Here is an 18581-nt window from a genome sequence, read left to right on the forward strand (position 1 = left end):
GATGCTCCAGCCAGCTCCGAGCAGGTATAACAGCTCAGCTATGGGAGCAAGAGCGCATGCCCGTGAATCATGCTGTGGCTGCTCTTTTCAGTGTACGTCTGGGGGCTGCCCGAAGTTATCCTCGGTCCCAGGTATGTCCCCAGCACTGCCCAGAATCAGGAAGCTACAAAGAGACGTGTCCACTTCATTTCCGTACAGGTGCAGAGTATCAGGGAGTAGGAGCCCATGTCTTCTCCGTTCCACTTTCCACCGGTGTTTAAACCTGTGTTTCAACAATTGTAGAAGAACCCTTGGAGCAAGAGAGACACCAGCATGCATTATTCTGATTTATTTAGGAATGGCTCTGTTTTCTTTCTGTTTATGCTGGGCATTTTTAAACTGATGTATAATTGAATTCCTTTGCCATTCTGTTATCCATTTAGAAAGAAACTATCTTCCCTTTTCTAATGTGAGACAAAATTCACCTGAAAGCGAAGGGCACTCAAAATGCTTTTTGCTCTAATATTTTAGAAACGGGGGAACAGTTCTGCACTCGGTAACACTTCAAGCATGCCATTTAAGGCAGGTGGGTTGCATCGTGTAACTGGGAGCAGAATTGGCCTCAACATCTTTAATCTCTTTGGATCCTACTAGTTATCCACCCACATTTATGACAATACTTGTGACTCCTTGACTCCTTTCCTAAATCCATGTACAGAGCTGTGTGTTTTCGTTTCCGGCATATTGAATATAGGAGCACCTCATCAGTGCACCTGTGGAAGGAGTTGCAGGTCTTTCCAGTTTGGGATGAAGTTGCCACGCCAATCAAATATTTTTCATGGTTGTGCAACTGAGTGCATTAAAAAAGGGGGATAGTGATAACACATACTATTTTTATTTCCTTACAAGACATTGTGATTTGATTACTTTTTGGCAATCGTTTTTGGGTTTTTTTAAAGATGCTAATTTTGTTTTCCTTGTAATGTGTTTTGTAGAACATGTGCTCTTAAGGATAATGGGGAAAGCCCCAGTCTCATCAACATCATCCCTCCACATTTAAAACCAAAGATAGTCTTCAGGATATTTTAAAAGTCCCAAACCCACTTCCTGATTTTCCCTTTGGCAGCTTTAAACCTTCAGAGTCTTACTCAGACAAAAGTCAGGTTGAATTCAACATAGAGCTTTGCTTGAATAGCAACTGCCGGCTTTTGAGTCCTTGAGAGATGAATTCAAATAGCACGCAAACCAGTCTTCACTGTGTGACACTTATGTCCCAGTCTAATGAGATGTTTATCCCTAATAGCTGCTTGCAAGAGTTTTCTAGGCACTAGAATTAAAAATACCAGCATTGAGACTGTAATTAGGCATCATTTTCTTATTGATAATTACTCTTCACTCTTAAACGTTTGCACTCTAAACTTTCGAGTGTGGCACCCTACATCTACGACACTTAACTAGTACAAGTAATCTCCATTAAAGGCAATGACCATTTTCCCTTAGTTAAATTTAGATACAAAAACCCTATCACTTGGCTTGATCCCTTTTCCCACCTCTTGCTCTCTGGTTTTGCCACCTTCTTGGCCCCCACATACTGCTTGATCCTGCACCCTTCATGGCAACAGGAGTCTTGCGATTGACTCCAATGGGAGCTGCAGCAGGCAAGATAATACTGATATATGTGGTTTACCCAGTCATTACTGAGTCAGGACACTCTGCAGTATTAAAATATGGAGTATTATTATAGAATCATAGAAAATGAGGGTTGAAGGGACCTCAGGAGGTCGCATCTAGTCCAACCCCCTGCTCCAAACATGACCATGGCCAACTGGATCATCCCAGCCAAGGCTTTGCCCAGCTGGGTTTTCAAAACCTCCAAGGATGGAGAGTCCACAGCCTCTCTGGGTAACCTGTTCCAGTGCTTTACTACCTTCCTCATGAGAGAGTTTTTCCTCATATCCAACCTAAATTTCCCCTGCTGCAACTTAAAGCCATTGCTCCTTGTTCTGTCATCTGCCCACACTGAGACAAGTCCAGCTCCACCCCATATATGTCCCATATAGCTTATGGGAGACCTGATAGAGAATGTTTTGCATTCAAAAGCTGGTCTGGCTTTATTCCAACCAGGCAATTGGTCCAGTAAAAGATATCACCCTCTACCACTCCATATAGCTTATGTCATTGGAGGGCCAGCAGAATAGCATCTCCTTGCATCTGGAGTAGGAATAGTATTGGAGTGCGCTTTATTCACTCCACGTTCTCGCTGCTATAGGAAATATCAACATGCTGCTGCTACAAAAGAAATTGCATCTTGAATTCAGAGACAGCTTTTAGGTCAGGTATCATCCCAGAGTAAATTTAAACCAGTCCTGAAAAGCCATTAAACAACACGGACAGGACTGAAGTCGCTCCACAGATGATCAGATGATACCATTGTTCCCCTTTCTGGGTCTTCCCGTATCAGAGAGAGAGACCGTTCTACTAGTTAACGAGCCTTTGAAACTTAATATACAAGGGCCCAAGCCAATGTCGTGCATGAATAAGGGCTACTTACATAGGAAGAAGTTGCAGGATCAGTGCTGGATTGTGTTTAACGAGTAATGGGTGGGCCTCATTAAAGTCAGTGAAAGGGATTTTTTGATTCTTTTGCTTTCCCTCCATGTTTGCCCCATGAACACAAAACAACACCCAGGATAGGATTAATAAGAGATTTAACGAGAATAGAAAAGGGAAAGGCATAGAAAGGAAAAATAGATTCCTCTTCCCATGCCTTTCAACAGTAAAACATGCCCATCAAGGCCAAAAACAGTGTCTTGGGGACCTTCCAAGCCACTGTACTTATTAGCATTTAATTTTAATTTTTTTGCTAGAGTGGCAGTATCTGTCAGTCTTTAATGAACCAGTGTGAGAATTCCCAGAGCCTTTGGTCGGGAGCTTCATGGTCAGATGCCTGGTAAGACTTCAATGCGGACGTGAACGGGCTTAACGCTCTCTTTCAATGTTGTCTTTTGTGCAGACCGGTTTGGCCTTGGACAGCCAGGCAGGCTGCCTGCCTCCGTGAATGCCATGCGAGTCCTGAGCACGAGCACGGATCTGGAGGCTGCCGTGGCGGATGCACTGGTAAGAGGGGAAAAAAATGCGAAATGCTTCTGACACCAGAAAGTGGCCTAACGTTCCCAGTGCGTACGTTCCCCTCTTCTTGAATTGCTGCTGTTCGAATTGTGCCAGCGTCTGACACCGTGTGGATGTCTGAGAGCTGTCTTTCTGCCTTGGACGGGGTGTTCCCAATGCTACCTTTTTCTTAAGCAGTCGGGTCACCCTTGGTGGTTACTGTCAGATAAGCCAAGTGCTTTGCCAGCAGCCAGAGAGGTGAATCATCCATTTTTCTTTTCAATTTTCCTTTCAGCAAGGGTGTTCTGGGAGGGGGTGGGCACCTTGTCAGGGAACTGAGAGTGCTCGACATGAGGAAGTCTTAGGTACTAACCTGGATGTTTGGGGCAAAAGGTGCAGTCAGTCCTGTGTGAACATTAGATCCCACTGAGCTTAGCTGATCTCTAGTCAAACACGAGTGTCTCTGTTTCCCAGCCAAGCTGCAACGTGCTGCCTTGCTGTGTCCCTAGGAACAAAGGCAATTTGTTTGGTGTTTTATGCACCCTTCCCTCCATGATTTCCCTGATCCCTCCGTGAGTTATTTCCCTTTCCAAGCATTAGGAGAATGCACTGGCATCTTGGAACAACTGAAGTGCCCAAAACTTTCCATGTTATGAATTATGTCCCCATCAGGAGAATTAATTGGGGACACCCTTTCCCAAATGCATGTGGCAGACCTAAAGTATTGAGGACACCCTTCCCCAAATGCCCTCGGCAGACCCCGTTCTTTCCCGTTCAGTTGTCCACACCTTTCCTTCTGTTTTTGGGCACATAACTCCATTTCAGTGACATCTCTCCAAGACTACCAGCAACCTCTCCCAGATGAGGGTTGGGAGCCGCCTAAATGAAGAGCAATCCCCCTTGTTCCAAACCAGTTTTAAGAAGTACAAATTCAACATGCCTGTGCTGTTACATTTAATTGGACTAAATCATTCTGTTGAGTGACCAGATACAGCAGGTATTTTGTGGGCCAACTTCTGGTCTCGGTCAAACGCCTTCTAACATCACTGCTGGTGATGGAGTTGCTCTTATCACTGAGATGGGAATCTGTCCACGAGGACTGTGCTGCAGACTTACTTGTTCGAAAAATTTCATGACAGTGTCTCAGGTTTGAGATCTGTTTGAATACGGCTCGGAGTTTGAAACAGAGATAGTGGGTTCCCTTTAAATGTTGGCCAGTTAACCAGCTAATATTCCTTTATAATGTAAGCATTGTCCACAAAGAATATGGGGCAGTACAGTCTAAGGCAGCAGTTCCCAGTCTGTGCTACGGGTCCCACCCATGGCACGTGGACAACCTGTTAGCAATACTCATTAACACAGTTATTATAATTACTCATTATGACAAACATTTGTTGGTGGTACTTAAGGTTGTATCGTTTTGAATGGTGGTGTGCAATGTCAGGGTTTGGGAACCGCTGATCTAAGGAATACCGTATATATTGTGGAAACATCCTGAAAGGGAGTCCTAGAAATTTTTAGGGCCAGTTCTCCATATCTTCTTTCCCTCTTATCGGTTTCAGTCTTTTTAGGCTTAAAAAGCTTCAGTGTAATGTTCTGGCTCTGCAAGCCATTGCTCTAAAATGTAGTGTAATATCTGAGTTGTTGCATCTGCAAGAGATGCAGGTCCATCCTGTAGACCCCCTCCTTGCCGGCCCCGTCTCTGCTCTTCTACGCGGGCCTCCATCTCCCGGCACAGACTTGACAAAGACAGTTCAGTCTTTGCACCGGGCAAGGAGTATGGTGCCAGCTTTTCTCCAGCAGCCTGGTATACAGAAAGAGCATTCTTTGCCTCCTTGCAGGCAAGGAGAGGAATTTCTCTAAAGATGGCTTTGGCCCAAAACTCATGTTTGAGCAATAATGCCACAGGTCAAATTCTGACCTCTAATACATGCGTACAGCTCCTGCTGATTCCTGCGCTCATGTGCGAGAGCAGAAATTGGCCCCGAGACTCGCACCGCCTGTCCAAAGGCCCGGACTTGGAATCAGTACACAGCACAAGCTTATTTATCTGAACGCTTCAAGGAACATCAGGGACTTTTGAGTAAATGGGGTGTTAAATGTAAGAGGGGCCAGCCAGCTGGCTTCAAAGACGCAGGGCTTTAAGGAACCGGGGCAGGGGGAGATGTTTCCAAGACAAAAAAAATAAATGCTCTTGGTTAGTTGGAGTTGGTTAAGTGAGGCAGTACTGTGTAGAGTTGCTTCTTGGCATTAGCAGCTCCATCCATGACTCCATAATCAGGTGCTGCCTCTAGCGGACAAACGAGCAGTCAAAACTCAGGTCTGTGGTAAAGCAGCTTCTGAAGAGGGAAAACAAAGAGATGGTATAGGCAGCTCCGCCAATGCAAACCAGTAAGGAAGGGGCGATTCCAGTCCCAAGCACTGGAATGGGAGCCTTGTCTGTGCCAGGTGAACGGGACGAGATATAAAGCCAGGCCTTTTTATACCCACTTTTATTTTGTTTTGCGTAAACTGTTTTTTGTTTTGTTATGTTTTTTTCATTTGCTAAGACACATTTGCTGTATGTTTTTGTTGCAAGAACAATCCCTACATAAGCTTCTGACATAATTCTCTATGCTTTTTCCCACCCTTCAATATTTTCCTGCCTACAGCTGTTAGGAGACTCCAGGAGCAAGGTACTAGTGCTTTCTTGACTTTTTATTTCTACTTTCCAAACTTTTTTTTTCCTGTTGCAACCCACCTCCCCCTTCCCCATTGCTGCTAATTTATTACTGCCCAATTGTGGAGTGCTAATCCAGGCCAAGCATTTGTTGGCTTTACAAGTATAAGGACTGCAGAATTGGGCTCTCAGAAAGGAATTGTGTAGTAATCACCTAAGAATACAGGCGACGTTTTTCTCTTACATTTTTTGTCAATTCTTTTCTGTTAAGGGTTGTTTACGTGTTTCTGCCATGGCATTATATTTGATTCATTATTATAATTATCCTGATCGTTCTTCAGGGCGCCTCATTCCCTTAGGTGCCTTTGAAAATTAGTTTCAGTTGGGATTTTCAAAGGTGCCTAAGGGAGTGAGGTGTCCTGAAGCCATTAAAACGCATAGTTTTGTGATGCTTGACCCTCCGGGCGCTGTCAAAAAATCCCCAGCCCAAAATAAGAGACTCATTGTGATCTCTTGTAGATCACTGACAATCTGGAGTAATACCACTGACTATAGCGAAGTTCGTTACTCGTTACCCCTGTGCGCCCTCGCCTGTCCTGCATTATTGCACAGAAGTGATTATTTGCAGATTCTTCTTTGTGTCTGATTAAATTTTCCTGAAGTAAAAGCTATATTGTCGATTGACTCTGTAACCAGAGAGACATCCATTACTTTCAATAAAAACAGCATGCGATGACATCCACTTAGCTGGCATTTCAGTCGAGTTAATTCATTTGCCTTGTTGAAGCATTGGCTTGCTCCTCTCAGTTTGAATATGCCCACTGAAAGCAGCAGGACTCTTCTTGCAAAGGCAAGGAAGGTAAACTGGCCAGTGCTCAGTGAAACACCATTGCGCTGCTGTAACAGCTGCCAGCCTCCTTCGCTTGCAATATAGACAGAGCATCTTTGGCTTGGATGTAATGGTGTTCCCTTTATTAAGTGTGCAGGTTTTCCCCCTCCACTTCCAGAAAAAGCCAGTGAGAAGAAGATACGAGCCATACGGGATGTATTCTGATGACGATGCTAACAGCGACGCATCCAGCGCTTGCTCCGAGCGCTCCTACGGTTCCAGAAACGGAGGCATTCCCCACTACCTGCGGCAAACAGAGGATGTGGCGGAGGTCCTGAACCACTGTGCTAGCTCCAACTGGTCGGAGAGAAAGGAGGGTCTCATTGGTCTCCAGAACTTATTGAAGAGCCAGAGGACGCTGAGGTGATGTTTGTAGCTTGGCAGTGGCGGTCGTTCGTGGGACGTGGCTATGTTGCTCACAAAATGTGCTTGCCAAAAACCTAGCGCAGCCAAAGTGTGCTCTGATTCAGTCGCGCAGCTCCTTCTTTTGGGGCTTATCTGGGGACGACTGTTGGGTACACTCTGTTCAAAAGCAGCTGATCCACTGATGGTGCAGGTGCCAGGAAACAAGTGTTTACTTGTGGCTTTCTCGCAGGATTTGCTGCTTTGGAGAGGACGTGTGAATACTTAATTTTTAATCAGTTCAGAATAATGCAACTTTTCTGTGAAGCCAGTGCTCATCATATTTATTCTATATACTATAAAACTGTTAAACATGGGGTCAAGGACTGCCCTGAACTTATGCATATGCACGCGCACACACATACACTATTCACCATGTTTGGTATCATTTTTGTGACCCCTTGTGAACACTGCATTAAAAGTCATACATGAGCTTCATATAGACAAGGCAACTTATAGCAGGGAAGAAGGAAGTGTTTTAAGATCCTGAAGTGTGTGGGCAGACTCTGAAACTCCATTGATGGTGCAAGTGCTGGGAAACAAGTGTTTACGTGCGGCTTTCTTGCAGGATTTGTTGCCTCACAGAGGACATGTTAATATTTAATTTTTTAATCATGCAAACAAACATTATAAAAGGCAATGAAATTTAGGTTGGAGATCGGGGATAGGCTAGCTAGAAAGGTTGTAGACTCTCCATCCCTGGAAATGTTCAAGAGCAGGTTAAACTTGGCTGGGATGGTTCAGTTGGGAATGAGCAGGGGGCTGGACTTGATGAACTCATGAGTTCCTTTCCAGGCCTTCTGATCCTATAAGTAGGTTTAGAAATGGCTGTTGTCGGATCAACAGTCCCCTCATTAATGGGAACAGTCTGCTATCAGAGGTGGTTCAAGCACTTTTATTGAACACCTTCAAGAGCAAATTGGATGCTTATCTTGCTGGGATCCTATGACCCCAGCTGACTTCCTGCCCTTTGGGCAGGGGCTGGACTCGATGATCTCCCGAGGTCCCTTCCAGCCCTAATGTCTATGACATCTATGAAATTAAGGTTGCCCCGATTTTCCATTCTAAAGGACTTTTCCAGTTGTTACAACTTTTTGATTGTTCTCACCGGCTGTCTGAGCAAAAGCCTGCTGGAGAGCAAAGCTATGTTGAGGGAACGGTGAGGGGAGAAGAAATAGCCCTGCCATTATAAAAGCTTTTTCCACCCATGTGTTTGAACAGCTGTAGTGTCTCAGTGGGAGGTGCTAGAAACTTGCCATGTGGCAGTGACATTCTTCCTGGGTCACAGATGTGTCTCTGTGTGGTCTGATGAAAATCCTTTTATTTATTTTTTTCATGTGACCTATTCAGAAGGCATTTAAAATTAACTTCCCGCATGCACACTGGTTTTTGTTACCCAGTGATTTTCTACTAATGACCTGGCAGGGGTCCATTGGCACCACCCATGCGGGCACAGGAAGCTGTGTCAAATTTGGGTTATGGTGTGTAGGTGTGTGGGAATATGATAGGAAAGGGGGGTGGTGTGATGTCAACTGGGGGGTGGAGATTTGGGAACACCTCGTGATGGAGGCTGCAGAATAGTGTCCCAGTGGTAGAAAGGCTTTGTTTCCTAGTCCTGGTATCTCAGATGGCCCTCCTAGCCCCGAGCCCCCAGTCTGGACAGATTGCCTTGGCTCTGATCCTGGATGCATTATAAATCAGTCCCAGGTTTATGGTAAACCATCTTCATTTTAAATCCATCCACTGCATTAAAAAAAACTGTTGATATTGTTCCTGCAATTTATACCTCTTCTGGTTTGTAATATACTCTCCCAGCTTACTACGGTGATCTCGTGATGCTCTTACTGCAGTGCCTCCTGGAGTAGTTCAACCCAAGTGTCCCCATAGTATCACTAGGAGAGAGAGCATCAGGTCCTTATAGTCCAAGGCACAAGTAGTAGAAGAGAAAATTTTCCTATTAGATACAGCATGATTGGCTGCAGCATCATCTTGTTATATAACTTAAGTTTAATGAAGAAGTGGCTGGTTTTACTCCTCTGAGCTTGGGTTTGATTCCTCTGGGCTGAAGAGGGCCTGATCCTGCATTAACCAGCCAAGGCTCTGGAAAGGTTGCAGGATCCAAAGCACTAAATGGTCCATTATACTTTCCCCGTCTCGCTTTTTAAGGCTTCTTGTAAACTGGCCCTGGCAAGATCACTTAGATATAGCTAGGGCCAGCGAGTCCCTTGAGAAAATATAGTTCAACTGCCTGAGGTTGGCACCGCTGTTGTTGTCGTAGGTTAGAGTGCGTTGAAAGCAAGAACACGCACAATAGCCGCGTTCATGTGTCCCTTGTTGGGAAATAAATTCCATCAGGGAAATAACGAGGTGTTTATTCAGAAGGAGCGGCGATCTGCATCAGGTCAGGGGAGAGTTGCCGAGCTGTCACTTGGAGCCAGCGCAGTCTCCGCACTGAATTAGGCTGACAGCAGGCTTTGGCAGCATTGCAAAGCCTTATTTTTCTCTACATCTATCTGCTTCTCAGGAGACTGCTGCCTTTGTCTTGTACCCTTTTAAAATCTGTCTCTGTCTTTCATGCTTAGAATAGTTATGCAAGAGACGTTCTCCCCCATTAAGTTCTCTCTGCAAATGCGTCTCAGTGTTTGACTACTCATGTCCCCTTGCCTGTCCTGCGAGGCTTGGTTTAATCTGTGGATGGAAGTCAGTGGAGAAAAGAAGTCCATATTCAGACCTGCCCAGGCGGTCTCTGAAGAGTCCAGGTGCATTTGCCCGTGTGCCCTGGTTTCAGAGGGCAGTGCGCTATGGTCAGAAATAACTGCTAGCAATCAGCTCATGCCGGACTGTTATCCTGCTGCCCTTAGTTTGTTTCCACTTGAGTCTTAATAAGCCAAAACTCTCATGGTCTTCATTGGCAGTCTTGCCACAACGAACAAAAAAAAGAGAGTAAAGACCTTAGGATCTGGCCCCATGGTCTCTAATGCCTTTGAGAGAGGAGTTTTGCCACTAAACCATTGTTGCGGATGGCTCTGGATTCGAGTAGCTATCAAAAGCAGGGACCCATGATGGGTTCTGTCTGCAGAAAACACCACTTGCTTTTTTCTCTCGGTTTCTTAAGCACCCAATAATCTTCTGCCATCTGAGCTTCACATTTATGTCTTATCCCCGTTGATTAATTATAGCTTACGCGGTCTCTGCAGCGAACTGCTTCCGTTGCACACCTCCCTCTTTCCTGCCTGTGGAGTGAGCCAGATTCCTGCCTCCAAATCCATCGTTACACTATAAATCTGGACAGGTTTCAGTGGAATTGCTCAGGGTTCACAGACGGACTCTGGTCAGGACCTGACCCAAACAGAGCAGACGAGCTCTTCCTATGTAGAAAATGTTACTTCCCCAAAAAGAGAGATAAGGGAATCTGAACATGGCAGAAAAGGAAAGGACCTTTCCCAAAAACTTGGTACAAATCCCTGCGTCTTATTTTGAAAATGCGATAAGCTATCAGCACCTCCCACATGCAAAGAGAGTCCACATAGGGAATTAGCGCAGAGTAGCTTGTGGCTTTTAAATTCACACCCTTGCAGACTGCCTGCTAGCTTCCCTGTACAGGCAACCCAGAAAGCATCAGCGCCACTTGCACCAGTTTAACCAAATTGCTTTTAAATGACACCCTTAGTGGGATCAGCACAGCTTTTTATGTAAGCAAGACCTACTTTAAAAGGCCGGCTCTCAGTCGCTTCCCACCATCGCCAACAGCCGTAACCTACTCTGCTGTGAATAAGAGGTTTGTCTTTAATATAATGCCCTCTTTTGTGTTTTAGCCGAGTCGAGTTAAAAAGGCTGTGTGAGATCTTTACTCGCATGTTTGCGGATCCTCATAGCAAGGTAAGATCCCAGCCGTGTTTTTGGGTCATTCTGTTCTGTTGCACCGCGTACAGAGTTGCATTGCCATGGTGGTTTATAGTTTCCCCTGCCCTTTAATGGGTGTCACCGGAGCGGATTCACGATGCGTCATAGATGCTCTGTTAATTCAAGTAATAGGGGTATGTTTGGGGGTGGATTTGACCCCGCCTGCTGGGGGGGAGTTGGCAGCCCCGTGCCTCTCAAGGCACTGATCACCTTGCAGGAACCAGCTCTCTTGTGTTGTAGGTGGTTTTTTAATCTCCGCTCCCAGTTTGAAGTTCTGAGTGATACGCAACAGCGCAAGCGTCACAAACCCCAAAAAGCCATGGCTTTGTTACAGTATTAATAAGAACTTGTACATATTACATAAAGATACAAAAACTTTTTGGGGAGTGGTGGGGACAGGTTTGGATGTGATTTTAACTTCAAAGAAACATGCAACACAGCCTTGTGCTGTCATCTTTCCAAGCCAAAATCCCAGGCCATCCTTTGGAGAGCCACAGACCCCTCCTGTTCTGTATGGACAAGAGGTTTTGAGTGCCACCTTGGCCTCATTTCCCCAGACTGTGCAACGCATTCTCAGCGCAAGCAGGGCCAAGAGGATGTTGGAGCAAAGGGCATCCTCTTTTTTAAGTGTAATGGAGCTCCCACTAGCTGTGGGAAGTCTTGGCCTGAAAGCTAGGCATTTGTAGTGATCTGTGTCACTGATGAGACATCCCCTATTATATTAGATAGGGTTTTTAAAACATGGATCCAGGTCCTCTGCAAACCAATTCTAAGTGATGTGTGTCAGGTAGACGTGTTGTGTGTGGGCAGGTTATTCCATAATTGCCTACTGCAGACCTCTGAAGCATCTGATTGTGGCCACTCTCAGGGACAGGAGACTGGACCAGATGGACCCAGGGTCTGATCTGCTGTGGCAGGCCCCATGTAAGGTCTCTTTGTTCTGGTTCTTTAAGATTTTGTCTTACGTGGCATTGAAAGGGCCAAGCGTGGCTATCTGTTTACAAGAAATATTTGCAGCTTGGGACTAGTCTAATTGATGCTGGATCAAACTCTGCACTCTGTTGCACTGGGGTCAGTCCAGGCAAGTGTCGCTGGCTTTCTAACCATTGGACTTCATTACATTTTGAGACAAAATTAGCTTCAATGGGATGACCCTCGATTTACTTTGCAACTGAGATCAGAATTTGGCTCCTGGTTTCTAACTTCTGGCTCCCTTCGCAAAGCCATCCCTGCCTGTACTGGAGCATTGGGGAGGATTTGTGGCACCGGCTGGGGTACGGGAACAAACTGGGTTGAGGGAGAAAGAGAATAAACTATAAAACAACTTTAATTGCAAAAAAGGGGGGCCCATTATATATCCAGCGGAGGTGGTTCAAGCACCTACATTGAACACCTTCAAGAGTAAATTGGATGCTTATCTTGCTGGGATCCTATGACCCCAGCTGACTTCCTGCCCTTTGGGCAGGGGGCTGGACTCGATGATCTCCCGAGGTCCTTCCAGCCCTAATGTCTATGAAATCTATGAAATCCGGAAAAATGAATCCCGCTCTACTTACTTGGTGTGGGCATGACTGTTAGCTAAAGTCACTGCTTTCATGAGCAAGGGGACTGGATTTGGACCTAGATTAAATAGCTGTGGTTTAAAACGTGAGCACTTTAGTAAAAGATGTTATCAACCTTTTATGAATGCTTCTTTTATCCACTGAAAAAACTGCACCAGAGCAGTCAGCATTGGTTCCCTCTGTGTACTAACGACCGGTTTGTTTTGTTGCATGGCCTGCTTTGCGGTGGAATTCACAACAGAGAGTAAGTGTCTTCTCCCCTTCTCCTTCCCTCCGTTTAACGTGACATTTCAACACAACACATCCCGGATGTGTGCTGCCCATGATCCCCAGTTGCTAACGTATTCACTAAAACATCCATATATAAACTGACTATAACCAAATCCTTATAAAACACAGATTTCTAAAGACTTCCTCTCTTGGTATTTCTGCTAAGAATATCATTTTTCTCTTTTTTTGTGTTCAATTTGCATTTATCTGTAGGTTTTCAGCATGTTTCTAGAAACCCTGGTTGACTTCATCATCATCCATAAGGATGACTTGCAAGACTGGCTCTTTGTTCTCCTGACGCAGCTGCTCAAGAAGATGGGGGCAGATTTGCTGGGATCTGTGCAGGCAAAGGTGCAGAAAGCTCTGGATGTGACGAGGTACAGTAACCAGCAGATGTCCTGCAGTCAGGTTTTGCAGAAAGACCTGTGCTGTACTTGATGAGCTGGCTCTGTCCTCAATATCCAGCTACAGAGATGGGCCAGATTCTCCCCTGAATGCACCCATTTTATGTTCATTAACCACTTTTGACATTGATGGAGTTGTCTGATTTACACTGCTGTAAATGAGCCAAATTGCACCCCTCCTCCCTCAAATTTAAAACTCCAGCCCAGATGTAAGTACCTTTTCTTAACGCTTTAGAGCAGTGATTCTTGACCAAGGTGCCGTGACACTCTGGGGCCCTTTACAGTCCTTTGAATACACAAGTTCTGCGGGCTTGTTTAGTCCTTTATACAGAACCATTTAGCTTTAATCCATATTACTGGTAAATCCTCTAAGAGTTTTCATGAGTCTTTGTACTTTTCTAATGGATGTCGTGGGGGCCGCTTTGTCTCCATTAGTCAGACAGGCAGAATGCTGATCTGGGCCTGTTCAGTGAGCTGTGGGCTCTAGTTCATACTAATTATTCATAATGGTCCATGTAGCGTAGAGATGAGCTTTCGGGTTTAATGCCATGGATCTGTCTGGCACAGAAGCATGCCACGTAATGTTAGCACTATGAGGTATGCAAACACAATTCATAAATTAAACCCAGCAATTTCAAACAGGAATCCATAGTGTTAAAACCATGTAGCCCTGTTGTGGTCTTCTTGCGTTTGCAACAGAAGAATTGATCTAGTATTTTTCTGCAGTCAAAAAAACCCCAAAAGAGTTGGCACTTTTCAAAGACTGCCTTCGTCCAAAGGAGGTTGGGAAGCGTTGCTTTAGAGGCTACAAATAAAATTTTGAAATGCTAGCTACTCTCTGACTCTGTGTGGTATGCATTTTCACTGTCCTTTTCTTAGCTTGGATGATCTGCTGTGTTCAGGAAATTGGTGGTGGTGTGACCCAGAGTGCTCAGTGCTTGAGAACATGTCCATACAGCAAGTCAGCATCAAAGTGACTCTGAAAACAAAGAAGTTTAAACTGTTTGCTTCCCCCCACCAGATTTGGGGTTTTTAATTATTTTTTGCCATCCTTCCTGGCTAAGGTCAGCAGTAGGGGAAAAATTGTGTGAGCAGCAATGCCATTAAACTCTCGGGCTCCAGAGCTGTGCCACTCACTGGCTTTCCAGCCCTCAGGAAGCCCTGAGGTCCAGATTCGGCCCATGAGGCCAACTGAGAGTGACACCCCTGCACATCATGTTTTCCCTCTGAGGATGTCCGGTGCACAGCATCTTTACACTGCGATGTGACTGCAAGTTTTTTATATGGGATTGAAGAGGCCGTTTGGTGAGAGATGGAGGAAAGAAAAAAAAAGGGGGGGCGGGAATCAATTTGAGGCGCTGCCTTAAAAGATTAGCTGTGATCTTGTATCGGTCAGAAAACAAACGAGCAGCACGGAGTGAGGAAAGGAAGGAGATGTGTAACAAAAGCAAGAAGCACGTACCTTGGGCAGACTGAGTGGCATTGTGTGACAACTGATTTGAAAATATTTTTTCCAGTACTAATTGTAGAGCTTATTCAATACATCCTTTTTGTGTGGTGTTTAACTTATTTGATTGCTGGTCAAATGCACCTGAAGTTCACAAAACAATGTTTTAATATTTAAAAGGTACTTTTGGGACATTTTCAGTTATGTTTTTCTGTAAGTTGAAGTGCATGACATTATATTAGTCTCCTCAGGAATGGAAATCACTCTTATTTCTTTTTCCCCCCTCTGAACAGGGATTCTTTTCCTTTTGATCAGCAGTTTAACATTCTGATGCGATTTATTGTAGATCAGACCCAAACACCAAACCTCAAGGTCAGTAACTACAGGTTTTGCATTAAGATATAAGTACAAGTCTTGGAATCTGTTTTAATACACTTCAGCATATTTGAATATTTAATATTTACAGGAACAATGACTAATAGTAGGCACAGATATGATACCATGCTGTAGTGTAAGAGTGGTGTTGTAGCTGTAACAATCCAGTAATTATGCAAAAGACAAAGGTTTCTTAGGGTGATATCTTTTATTAGACCAGATCTGTGGTTAGGATAAAGATAGACAAGCTTTTGAATGCAAGCTATCACCCTAAGAAATCCTTGCCTTACTGTATAAGAAATGACTGTTATCATTTTTCACTGTCCTTGAAACACCTTCATTAATAGGAGGCAACATTTACCAATAAGCCCAAGTAACTCAGGAGCTTAAATTTCATTTTGCCCAGTGACTTTTGTTAATACTTGGAACCAAATTTCTAAGGTCAGGTAAGTGATGAAAACCTTTGACCTGGGATTTTCAAAAATGCCTCGAGTTTAATGGTGGGAGGCACTTTTGTGAATCAAGCCTTATGCCTATCTGTCTCTAGGCAAAAACTACATTTCTAGACTGAAATACACTTACGATTCTCCCACTGGAAGGCCGTGGGACGTGGGCTCCTAAGTCACTTTGGGCAAAGTGGACTTCCGCTCTTAACCCATTAAGAGTGTGCTTGGGAAAGTGCCTAAGGCCCCAAGTAAACTGAAGGCACTTTCCATGATTGTGCGTAGGAATGTAGTCCTCCCTTCATCCCAGCATGTGTTTTGAGCAAAACAGTGTGCTTGTTGCTAGCTTTCCTGACAGGTGGATCTTGTTTGCTCCACACATAATGTGACTTGGTCTCTTTACCAGGGAGGGACGTAACATCTGCAGTAGAAATACTAAACTGAGGTGTATGCTTTTAGTTTGCTACCAGAGTTCACCCAAAAGAGATGCTTGGCCCAACTGTGGTGTGTGAGAATTGTTTTAAGCAAGCTTGTGAACGTCAAAAGCCCTAAGAGTTTTTCAGTGGCATGCAGTATATATAGGACCACACGTTCATTCAGTTAATGGCTTCATACAGCCAGTAATAGGCCACAGAGTTAAACTTATATGAATGTGTGGCCAGTGCTCCCAGCCTCTGGAGCACACTGGAAGCCTACGAGACACTTGTGCTGCAGATGTGGGGAGTCTGGTCGGCTGATCCGAGCTGGGGGAGTGCACCCTACTAGGCAGCTCAGGGAATCAAGCTGTCTACTTGCTGGTACAAGAGGAGCCTGGGATCATGATCCTGGGCTCCCCACTCCCTGACAGTATGACACAATGGGAATCTGCTTGATCCCACAATGATGCCTCCCATCATGCATGTGTAGCATGGTAGGAAGCACAATTGCTGGGATCTTGTTTCATATCCCATGGCATTTTAATTTAAAAAGCAGCCAGGGTTTCAGATGAGAGCTCACTGTTGTCACCACTTCCTGCAAGGAGGCATCTCAGGCTTCCGGGCACCCAAGAGTTTGGACTTCAAAAATCTAGTTTAAGACCCACATCCAAAGCTTTTACTCCAGTGGGGCAATGCCACCACGTATGAGACATGGTTGTGCTACAGGTATTCCAGATAGGGGAAATTGTATGATGTGGTTTGGAACAGGTGAACAAAATACTGTTTTTTATATGCACATGCAGATTTTTAAGAGCTCTCTTGCATAGGTCTGTGGGCTCTTTGTAGTACTTCTTACCAGAACCGTTTAGCTTTCATCCTTTAGGATTAAAGTGTATCTGTTTGCAAAATTTCTGTAGAGTGGTTCAAAAACACATGTGGAAAGGTTCCTCTGTGAAGTTCTGTGGGCTCTTTGTAGTACTTCTTACAGAACCGTTTAGCTTTCATCCTTACGACTGTCATGGGTCTTGGTGCTTTTCTAATGGATGTTCTGGGGGCTGCTTTGTCTCCATTAGTCACAAACAGGCAGAATGCTGATTTGGGCCTGTTCAGTGATCTGTGGGCTCTAATTCATACTTCTTTTTAATAATGATCCATGTAGAGTAGAGATGAGCTTTCGGGTTTAATGCCGTGGAATTTGTCGCAGGACGGTTCCATCTTCTGCCATCTCGCCGATGATGGCTGAAGTACCTCTTTGCATTTCTTAGGTAAAAGTTGCAATCCTGAAGTATATTGAGTCCTTGGCCAGACAGATGGACCCAACAGACTTTGTGAACTCCAGTGAGACCAGACTTGCTGTATCGCGAATTATAACTTGGACAACAGAACCAAAGAGCTCGGATGTGAGAAAGGTAAGTCATAGGGATTAAGTGCTTGCACGAGAGACTGCTTTACTTCCTAAAAGCAATCAAATGAACCTGAAAGACAACCAAAGCATGTATAGCTATGAAAACGATATGAAAGCTTTTTCTCCTCTGTTTCTATTTATTAGTATTAATACAAATAACTTCAAAGTACTTTACAAATGTTCTCTGCGGTGCAACTATTGTGATAAGAAAAGAATATTTGATTACCTGAGCTTATCTATTATGTAAGTGTTTCTGGAACACCTCTTTCCACATTTTCCTCTCACAGAGCGGGGTGTGAGCAAATTAACCACCACTGCAGTGCAAAATGAAAGTAAGTTAAACAGGTCTGTATTTTAATAGGCCTTCTGTGACAACTATGGATTGCACTTTTTAGCTACGGACCTGTACTTTTCAGACATCACGCTCAAAATGAAATCCATCGGGATCTTTGACATGATATTTAGGAAAATCAGTAAGCCACGGAGGCCTGTCAGCTACTGTTAAAATCAGTGGGCCTGTCAGGCTTAGCCAACTTGAGCTAAATTGATCCTTTTCCCACTTGTAGATGCAGAATGACAGACAAGCTAAAATTGAGGTAACGGTGCTTGTTTTCAGCTGCACGAGGAAGAAGTTCAGGGTTGAGTTGGCTTTGGCTAGCCTGCCTTGGCGAAACCCAGCTTAAACACCTCCACTTCACTTAGTCAAGACAGATTTAGGGTGTTTCTCTCTCAGGAATGGATCTTTGGTGTTGGCACTATGGTCTTAGATTTTTTTGGCTCAAAAGACATGAGCAAAAAACTATTAAATATATCAGTAGAAGATGAAACTTTGTGTAGTCCTTCATTGTTTAAGAATTTCATGCGTTGAATTCACATTAAAATAATTTTTTCAGCATTATGTAACTGAGTTTAAAAGAAGGTTGAAAGCATTTGCAAACCGATCATTTTTCTGTAAACAGGTGTCGACGATCAGGGCTGGTGTTTTCTGTTTAAAAGTTGCAAATTCTCTGATGAAGCCCCAAAGAACAGTGCATGCAAGTTCTCTGATGCGTATCTATATATAGGTATCAGTTGAACATAAGTGATATACATATATATATGAATAAAATGTTCATGGGGTATCGAAAAGGACTGAAGACGCACGAGATCTAGCACATCTTGCTGACACAACTCGTTCCAATCTAGAAAAACGTTTTTTATCTGCTCTCTACAACTCTTCCTCAGTGATGATTCATGGTAGCCAGAGGTGACATTTTGCTTCAGCCTGACTGTCTCTCCTTGAAATAAAGGCAGCTTTTTTAAACCACAGACATAGATTC

The 18581-nt window shown here is 44.3% G+C and overlaps 1 protein-coding gene across 5 annotated transcripts in view; it reads left to right on the forward strand.

Moving 5' to 3' along the window:
* The window catches only part of CLASP1 (cytoplasmic linker associated protein 1), a 229863-nt gene that overhangs the window by 160630 nt on the left and 50652 nt on the right, over positions 1-18581 (forward strand). For all 5 annotated transcript variants that reach the window (XM_090046026.1, XM_090046022.1, XM_090046023.1 and 2 more), the window contains 7 exons: positions 2993-3096; positions 5739-5762; positions 6754-6998; positions 10853-10916; positions 12986-13149; positions 14917-14995; positions 17123-17266. In XM_090046026.1, the coding sequence (XP_089902152.1) occupies positions 2993-3096; positions 5739-5762; positions 6754-6998; positions 10853-10916; positions 12986-13149; positions 14917-14995; positions 17123-17266 (824 nt within the window). The remainder of the gene's footprint in view (positions 1-2992; positions 3097-5738; positions 5763-6753; positions 6999-10852; positions 10917-12985; positions 13150-14916; positions 14996-17122; positions 17267-18581) is intronic.

This window comes from Crocodylus siamensis, chromosome 4, assembly GCF_052110815.1.
Source record: "Crocodylus siamensis isolate JL-2025a chromosome 4, ASM5211081v1, whole genome shotgun sequence".
NCBI lineage: Eukaryota > Metazoa > Chordata > Crocodylia > Crocodylidae > Crocodylus > Crocodylus siamensis.